At 29.1% G+C, this 10,206-nt stretch overlaps 1 protein-coding gene across 1 annotated transcript; it reads right to left on the reverse strand.

Annotated features, from left to right (window-relative positions):
* Window positions 1–758: 758 nt before the first annotated feature.
* Window positions 759–1,376, reverse strand: LOC120083999 (agamous-like MADS-box protein AGL80). The gene has a single exon (XM_039039905.1). It carries the CDS (start codon window positions 1,374–1,376, stop codon window positions 759–761), a length of 618 nt encoding a protein of 205 aa, XP_038895833.1.
* Between the last annotated feature and the right edge of the window lie 8,830 nt (window positions 1,377–10,206).

Below are 10,206 nucleotides of genomic sequence, written 5' to 3' on the forward strand. Positions count from 1 at the left end.
AAGGTCTTAATAAGACATGAAAATGTTCTTTAGTTATGAGACACACAAATTCTTTGGAACCAAATAAGGAGTGGAGTTCCGGCAACTCCAACTCAAACCAAATACATTTTAATGCATATGAAATAGATTTTTTTTAAAAAAATAAAATTAATTTTTCAATAAGCACCTTCAGAAAAAATTAAAATTGATGTGTTTATAGGATGTCTTATCGAGTAATTTAGATTATCAAAATTGGTTTTCTATAAAAGAAAAAACTTAAAAATTAAGTACTTCTAAAGATCATATTACTTTAAAAATGTCTTTTTTTTTTTTTTTTCTTTTCTTTCTTTGAAGAAACAATGGATAAAATAAAGATATATTTACAATTGTTAGGAATGAATATAGTTCAACCAAATAAATTTGTCATTTAAAATAATTTTTAAACAAAAGATAACATGTAATAACATTTTTAGTGAAAATATTTCCTTTTCCAAAAATGTTTAAATATGTCTAGCCCCAAATGAAAATGAAGATGTCTCTTACTCATAGTAAGATTGTGTATTTCCATTATTGCGCCATAGAACTTGTTTTCCATCGCTTTTACTTGATCATTTTCTATTTTCACTCAATTTTCATAAAGGAATACTGATTAGTTACTACAAATAAAAAAAAAAAGAAAAAAAAAACTACAAATGCAACATCATAAGTGAAATTGACATTATTTATAGAACAGGTTAGAAACATAAACAAAAGGCCCTTTAGCCTTTTGAGTTCAGACCCTAATAAACACTGAGGAATCTAGGAATTTGAATCACATCATCACCAATATTGAATCCCATTTGGTCTTCATCAACAGCTCCTCGACTCACCATCTCCATGAACCATGATGGCTCCATCGTCGCCACACGCATCGATTGGTTCACCTTAAGCAACTCCATCCTCTTGCCAACATCAACCACTTTTTGATCAACCAACCAACCCAGGTCATTCAAATCAATGATAGTGAGATCTGGCGGTGGCGTCGCTCCAGCGACGAGACTCTGAAACATTAGTCGGGCGATCACTTTCTCACGATTCTCCCTCTGTAGCTTCTTGAGCTGGTCCACGGCCTTGGAAATGCGGTCGCAGATGTAGGTCTCTTGGTTGACCATCTTCTTGCATTGCTCCATCTCTGGTAGGCTTTTAAACTTAGAGAGAACCCTCTGAAGGCCCAGGATGGATGGCCATAGGTCAGGTTGGGAATTGAAGGGGTTGAAGATTATGGCACATGCCTCAATCCCACATAGAGCGGTGAGCTCGTTCAGCTTCTTCAGTAGACTCTTTTTCCTTTCCTTCAATGTGGCTTTTCGGGCTGTGTCATTTGTGATGTATGCGAGTTTCACCTTCTTCCTTGTCATGACCAAAAAAAAAAAAAAAATGGAAATGGAGAAATGGGGTTTGGTGTTTGTGTTGTGTTTTGTGCTTTATGTTTTCTTTTTGTTGTGGCTCATGGGTGTTGTTATTTATGCTAAATTAAGACTCCCAAAAATTTAGATAATGTGTAGAAAAGTCTAATATGATATGTAGTTTAAAATGTCTTATTGTACATAATGCTTCAATGATTTTTGTGACCTTTAGACCTTTGGGTTCCAGTCTCCATCCTTTATACTGTTGATTAGATCTAGTAAAACGAGAAATGCGCCGTCACGTCGTTTTAAGTCATCATTATACGTTCGTTCTAGATCTCATTTTTTTTATCCAAAATTTTAATGATCAACTCTAAGTGCAGTCTGACAAAATTTATGAAAGGTCAATGGTACGAAAATGACAAAGTTTAAGATTTTCTTTTTGAAATTTAGTCATTATTGTATATGATCAAAAAGATAAAGATTCAAATATTTTCACTTTACTTGTTGCTCTATTTTATAAACCATGCTTTAAGTTTACAAATAAAACTAATATTTATTTATAGGCATACATCTAGTTTAATTTTCTAAATCTTGGACAAAGTTTTGGGTCAAATTAAGATTCTAGAAGTGGTGTTTATAAATTTGATTTAAAGAAATCAAATTGTTACTAAATAGATTTTTTAATTGAATTCTTTTAAAGATTTTTGGTGTACAAGAATGGCTTAATTCATGAGTTTTCCCTTTCTTTTTCCATTTTCTTTATGATTAATGAAATTGTATTGGAGAGATTCTTACAACAAATCTTTTAAGCTTAAAAGAAGCAGTATATATCGTTTTTTTTTCTTTTGTAAGGTTGATATGTACTTTTATCTATTAAACTATACTTTAATTAAAATTTAAAAGTTAATTTTTGACATACATAAGATGTATAAGTATTCAAGAGGTGATACTAATAAAAAAAAGAGTGTTTGATTCAATAACTAAAGGATACATACAAAATGATATCTCGAAAAGATGGTATTTTATAGGAATGTTATTAAAACAATTTTTATTAGGAAAATTTTGGTTTTCATTTGACAACTTATCATCACTTAACTATAATTATTTCTTAGCTATGCATATCAAATATGAAATCTCTATCACCCTTGGTTGTCTTATTTTACTCCTTATATTAAATATGGCTAATTAATTTTTGGCAATGACACAAGACATACAATTTTTGGAGTTTGAATATATGTTTATTTATATTTAATTAATTACTTGGCAAATTTTTATATTTAAAATTTTTATTTGAAGCGGTACGAGAAATTATGTAATATTATTCTAAGGCAATATGAGAGGATGTGATGTTACAAATATCAATCAAATTTAATATTAGTCAGCTTGCTTAATTAATGTGAAAAGGTTTTCATAGTTTTAATTACCATTTATCATGCACAAATCATAACAACATCTTTTCATATTACCTTTTAATTACCACTTATCATGGACAAAGCACATAGCCTCATTTTCATCTCCAATTTTTTTCCTAAGGTTCTTAAATTCAGCAACAATCCTTTTGAATTCATCAAGGTTGTCATAAAGAGATTTTGATAAATCCATTTTAAAAGTAAAGAACCTCTCCCTAAGATACATCTTGTTTGGAAGAAGTAACATACAAGTTTTTCAACTTAGTCCAAATCCTATAAGTTATCTCTTGATCAAGGACTTGCCTTAAAACGTTATCACTTAGATTTAGGACTAAAGTACCATACGCTGCCAGCTCCCAATCTTTTTTCTCTTGAGTTGTGGCTGTGTTTGGTAGAGTGGATGGATCAAGAAAGGCCTTGTGAGCCTTCTGATGGCCAAGAATAGCTCTGATTTTGGTTTTTCACAAGCCAAAATCACCCTTTCCATCGAATTTCTCCACTTCAAATCTTGTTGCTGCCATTATTACCTTAAATCATGAATCTTGATTCTCCAAGAACTGAAATCTTTAAATGTTTTTTTCTCTAATACCACTTTTGTTGAGCTTGCTTTTGTTTTCTTGGCCCAAGTTGAATAAGAGCTCTGATCCAAGATAGTTGGTAGGTGTAATGAAAGGCTATGGGTTGTCCACATTTTTTAGTTGCCAGATTACCATGTGGAGAAATCCACTTGCACAAATCTGATGGAGAAGAAAACAATATGTGGGAAAAACAATTTTGGTAAAACTTCAGCTTCTCTTTCTTTCTCACGAACTCAGAACTTCTCTCAATCTCTCTGTGTAATCTTCTTTCTTTTGGCAAGATTTGCAGGTGAAGATGGTGATTCTCAAGCATGCAGATGATGAATATGAAGAATGGGAAGAGCTTAACACATGGATGTATGTGGTTCGGCCAAAATGAGCCTACATCCATAGGAAGGGAAGTACTTTCTTTATTGAAGCCATATAAGAAGTTAGAGTCTTTTCTCTTTCTTTTGCAAGTGAAGATCTGTAGCTATTTGAATGTACAACTTATTTATACTACTAGTAGAGTTGTTACAAGTTTGTTATAGAATCTGATGTAGACTAATAAACTAGTCGTTTGAGTTTTTTTTTTTTTTTTTTGCTTCAGCTGGATTTTGTCATCAGCAGTTGTCATCGTCTATAGGGAATAGTGTGACATCTGCAAGAAGGTCTCCAAAATATATCATTTAAGCAATGAAAGAGATGAGTCGACAAGAGAACAATGACCTTTTCTACAGCCCACCTTGGCCTCAGCCTCTCGAGAAAAAGGTGAAGACAAGATTCAAAATTTTAGAAACATGAGTGAAGGATTTAGATAAAAAAATCAAGGGACTCTTAGAAGTGCAAAGAAACCTCCCAGGCACTACACGCTTGGGTCGGCCTCATTCCCCTAGGGAAGAGGCAGAGCCAAAATCCAAAAAATCACGAGAATTAAGAAAAATGGACTAAGATTTAGCTTGAATTCCATAAAATTTGATGAGGCAAGACATACTCGAGGAAGATCCAAGGGGTTCAACCAAGGAGACCTGCACTTCCGATAAAGAGGGAAATTCTCAGGAAGGAAATATGAGGCAATTTAACATCTAAAGCCAGAAACCACAAAATAAAACGTCAAAGTAAAAAATTTAGGCCAGGTCGAGGCAATGGTAAAAACCTTAGGCCAGGCCAAGGCAGAAGTGAAAAACTTGGGTCAGAGCAAGATCGAAGTAAAAAATTCAGGCCAGGTCAAACACAAGGTAAAAAGTTTAGGCCAGGTCAAAGCCAAGGTGAAAAGCTTAGACCAGGTCGAGGGCGAAGCTAAGTGAAAAAATCTAGGCCGAGGTGAAAAATGTGAACAAGCATAATTTAAAAGGGGAAAAAAGAAAAGAAAAGAAAAGAAAAGAAAAGGTTAATAAACTAAATTGTGATTCATTAATCAAATGTCTAGTTGGCTTCCTTAAGAAGTAGGCTTAATAATTTTTTTGCCATTGCCTAAAACCAAAGAGCTATCAAGGTATTGTATTTCCACTAAAAATGACAAAGTTTAGATTTTCTTTTTGAAATTTAGCCTTTAAAGTATTGTATATGACCAAAAAGTCAAAGATTCAAATATTTTCACTTTACATGTTGCTCTATTTTATAAATCGTGCTTAAGTTTACAAATAAAACTAATATTTATTTATAGGCATACATCTAGTTTCATTTTCTAAATCTTAGACAAAATTTTGGGTCAAATTAAGACTCTAGGTGGAAGTGGTGTTTATAAGTTGGATTTTAAAAAACCAAATTGTTACTAAATAAATTTTTTAATTGAATTATTTTAAAGATTTTTGATGTACACATTCATGAGGTTTCCTTTCTAATTCGTCATAATGAAATCGTACTAAAGGGATTCAAATTATATATATTTTAGTACAACAAATCTTTCAAGTTTAAGAAAAGTAGTATATACCTTTTTTTTCCCTTTTGTAAGGTTTATCTATTAAGCTATACTTTAATTAAAATTTAGAAATTAATTTTTAACATACAGAAGACATATTAGTGTTCAAGAGATTATACTAATAAGAAAAAAAAAACGAATATTTGATTCAATAACTAAAGGATATACAAAAATGATATCTCGGGAAGATGATATTTTATAGTAATGTTATTAAAATGATTTTTAATAGAAAAATTTTGGTTTTCATTTGACAACTTATCATCACTTAACTATAATTGTTTCTTAGCTATCCATATCAAATATGAAATCTCACCACCCTTGGTTGTATTATTTTACTCATTATATTAAATATGGCTAATTAATTTTTGGCAATGACACAAGACCTACAATTTTTGGAGTTTGAATATATGTTTATTTATATTTAGTTAATTACTCGGCAAAGTTTTATATTTAAAATTTTTATTTGAAACAGTTCGAAAAATTATGTAATATTATTCTAAAGCAATATGAAGGGATGTGATGTTACAAATATCAACCAAATTTAATATCAGCCAACTTGCTTAATTAATGTGAAAAGATTTTCATAATATTATTTACCATTTATCATGCACAAATCATAACATTTTTCTTTCATAGTGGACATCTTTTTATTTTCCAAAAACAAAAAAAGTATGACCACTATTTGTTTTAATGGTAATTTGTTTTAGTTACCATTTTCATAGTTTTAATTACCAATAATTATTTTCATAATTTCAATTACCATTTTAAAGTGAAATTATTTTGATAGTTTTAATACCTTTTGTGGTAATGTTACTGTTCATTGTTTGTCATTTTTGTTTTCTTGTTTTTAACTAACAAAAGATAATAATTAAGGTATACTTATGTTGACATATATGTAAAAAAAGAAAATAGTAAGGATAGTTTAAATATTATATAATAAGATTTTAGACAAAATAGTCCAAAAAAGATTTTCCATCTACCTTTAATATAGTAAATATTGATAATTTTAAAAATATTTTCAAATTACATTCCGATCCAACATTTCAAAAATAAAATATCACATAAACAACTTCATTGTGCAATAAAATTTATTTCTCAGGCTAAAAAATTAAATAAAAAAAATTCTCACAAAACAAATTGAAATATATGAAATATGGGAGAGGTTGTATTTACTTCCCAATCATAATTTAAAATAGTAAAATATTATATACATGACTAATTTAGCATGATCACATATAAATAAGTTTTTTTTAAAAAAAATAAACATAAATAAGTTAAAATTTTATTTTTTTTTTCAAAACAATAATAAGGTATAGAGATTTGAACCTCTAACCTCAAAAGGGATATACATGTTAATTAGCTTGTTGAGTTGTACTCATGTGGGCACAAAATAACTACAGTTAGTTTAAGCCTACAAATCTTGTCTATATATTAACCATTGACTTATATTAGAGTTGGCAACGGGACGGCAAGGGCGGGGGCGGGAGCATCCCCATCCCCGTCCATGGGGATTTATATCCTCCCTGCACTATTTCCCTTTAGGAAGTCCAATGGTCAGGGCGGGATTGGGGTCCCTGTGGAAAAAATTTCCAAGTTTATATTTTATATTTTAGTTTAAGTTATTTATGTAAAAAATCAATTAAATTTTGGTATTACTTATATTCAAATTTTAAATTTAAATATAACAAAGGTATTATTCATTATTATTTTAATTCATTTGCAATTAATAATTAAAAAATATTTTTAGATTTAAATAAGAAGATTAGATAATTATATTAGAAACCAAATAAAAAAGTAAAAAAAAAATAAAAAAAAATAAACTAAGCTACTATTATATATATTATATATATTCTTTATTTTATATGTTAATTATTGTTATTATTATTAAAAATTATTAAAAAAGTTATTCGGGGCGAGACGGGGTGTTGGAGACCCGTTTTTTATCCTCGGTTTGACCTCATCTCCAATCAAATCGAGGATTCAGGGTGGAATTCAACCCGTGAGGATTTTTATCAATCCTAACTTGTATATGCTAAATATGTATTAGCATTATTTTACTCTTTAATATAAGGTATATAAATCAAGCAAATATAAGTTAATTTATTATATCAAAGCTAATATATAATTTATTTTCATTGAAAATTTTCATTTAAGGCATCAAAACTTTATGAACATGGTTTTTCTTTCCTTATTCACTTAAGGAATGTAACAGTAGATACGAAGCTGCATGGATTAAATTAATGTCTTTGGAAAAAACAATTTAACGCCTCATTCTGACAATACAACACTATATTCTAAAAACAAATTAAATATGCATAAGAAAGCTATTTGACCATATAAATATAATAAATAATTATATTTTAAATATTTCACTCAAATTATTTAAAATTAAATTGTTTTAAAATAAAAATACATGTGCAAATGCACGTGGTAATATACTAGTACTTTATAAATTATTCATGTTGATTAATTTCATTTTCATTTCTCATTTTTTCAATCATAAAATATGCACAAAACACTCAATAAATTATTTTTAAATGTAGTCGTAACTATAATAGTCTGTGTTTGGATTGCAGACTCCTTTAGTCTAGATTATAATGGTATATGTGTTTGAGGTGCATGTTATTTTACTCTAGGATTTGGCATTTTATTAGAATATTTTTATATGGTATCTGGGTCTTCAACGATCAAATATATGGGGAGTTTAAAATACATGTAAGGAAGAAAAGTTACTAAAAAAAAGAGTAAGGAAGAAAAGATACTAAAAAAAGAGTAAGGAAGAAAAGAATGTAACAATAGATCAAAAATCAAGGGACTCTTATAAGCGTAAAGAAACCTCCCAGGCACTACAGGCTTGGGTTGACCTCATTTCTTAATTTTTTTTAAAGAAAGTAAAAATTAAATTAAATGATTATCAAATAAATCTTAAGAACTTGATTTTATTTTTGAAATTTGACCTCGAATGCTAATTATGAGTGAAAAAAATAATTAATATATGTTAATACATTTATAATTGGGTAATTGCAATTAGTAGCATTCTTAGGAATAATAACCAAGTGTATAACATCATTTTAAAAAATTTGCAAATATAGACAAGTCTATCAGCGATGAATTTCTATCGTCGATAGACTCCCAAGTCTATCAGTGATAGACTCTTACCATAGATATGGTTTATCACTGATAGATTCCTACCAATAATATAGCCTATTACTAATAGACTATTTAAATTTAGCCATATTTGTAATTTTTTTTATATTATATTATATCTGCGAATATTTTGAATCTAATGTCTATATTTGCAACTGTCCCTTTATAATTTCAGGAAAAGAATATCTTTTTAGTCTATATTTTTAACAATAAGTGTATTTCGTCTCTAGGTTTTCAAAATGGATATTTTTTTGGCTCTTAAGAAAAATAAGTCTAAAAGGTCTCTCCGTTAACACACTTGAAGCCTAGTTTAATACTTACTCTCGCTCTCTCTCTCTAAAATAGAGTCATTGGCTCTCTTTCTTCCATTCTTCTTCTGCCATTGAAGCAAATAAAGAGACCCAACTGTAAAAAAAGAAACCCAAATAAGAACAATATTTCACAGAGATTTTTTGTTTCTTAATTTGTTTATCTCTAGTCTTTGCAATTATGTTTGGGTCTCTCTCTTTTCTTTTCTTTTTTTTTTCATCTACGAACTATGAAATACAACATGGGCATTCCTCAATTTTGTTCTTCAAAAGATTTTTCTTTGATCTTGATTGGTTTTTGCCATTTAATTATTGTAATCTTGTATTAAAAAAAAAAAAAAAGAATGTAACAACAAAGAAGAGGACTAGGAGTGTTGATATGAGTGAGTTAGAAAAGGAACAGAGGAGGGAACAAGTGGTTCTCATAGCTGGAGAAAAATTAGGAGAGAAAGGGTTTATGTTGTTAACTTTTTATTATTAATTCTATTATTATGTTGTTAATAATAAAAATATTACTCTGTTGACGTAGAAACGAAAAATTAATAGAGGGGCTTTTTAAACCTATTTCTCAAAACTTAGAAATAAAAAAGATCCATTTTGAAAATACAAAGACCAAGTGTATCAAAAAGGTATCTTTTCTATAATTTTATTTGATATTTAATGTATTAAAAAATCTATATATATATATATATCATCCCTTATTTAATGTATCAAATATATTAAATACTAATTTTCTTTTAAAATTTAGCTTAGCTTTTTAAATCATGGATAAAAAATAGATAAAAAAAAAAAAAAAAAAAAGTGAGAAGGGTGATTGTAAGGCTAGAATTGAAGTTATGACAATAATACTGTGAAAAGGTAACAGACAAATGAAATTATCATCACATCATTTTTCAAAAAAAAAAAAAAGAATTATCATCCACTAACAAAATAAAGCATCAATATTAATTCATGTGTAATCCTACAAATCAATTTCATCAATCGATCCAGTTGATTTGTTTATTAAGACTTCATCAATGATGTCGTTTGGATCGAAAGGGGAGAAGTAGTGTTTGACTTATCATGAGAAGAAAATTTTATTTGATTTTTTTTTAATTACTTTGAGGGAAGATAAGGAAGACAATCCAAGAGAGGGAATTTTTTGAATTATGCCACTTGTTATGGTTGTAGATGTAGTTGTACGATTCGATGATGTGAAATATGTATTTATCAAGCGTGTCTTTACAAGAAACTGTATCGGGATATAAATATTGTATTAACACCCTAAATAGAGCCTAACTAAATTAACCAAATCCTAAAGACTCTCCAAAGGAGACCTAGTATACATTCACACCCGCCCTCAAACTCAAGGTGATAAGGTAGGAATTAACTTCAGTTTGTTAAGTAGTTGAAGAAAACGACCAGGAGACAAAGCTTTAGTGAGAATGTCGGCAGATTGCTCACCGATGGAAATAGAGCGTAATATCAAAGTTTCGCTTAGGAGATGATGACGAACAA

Source organism: Benincasa hispida, chromosome 8 (assembly GCF_009727055.1).
Source record: "Benincasa hispida cultivar B227 chromosome 8, ASM972705v1, whole genome shotgun sequence".
Lineage (NCBI taxonomy): Eukaryota > Viridiplantae > Streptophyta > Magnoliopsida > Cucurbitales > Cucurbitaceae > Benincasa > Benincasa hispida.

Coding starts and splice junctions, on each gene's coding strand:
- LOC120083999 (XM_039039905.1), bottom strand. CDS start 1,376: ATGACAAGGAAGAAGGTGAAACTCGCATACATCACAAATGACACAGCC.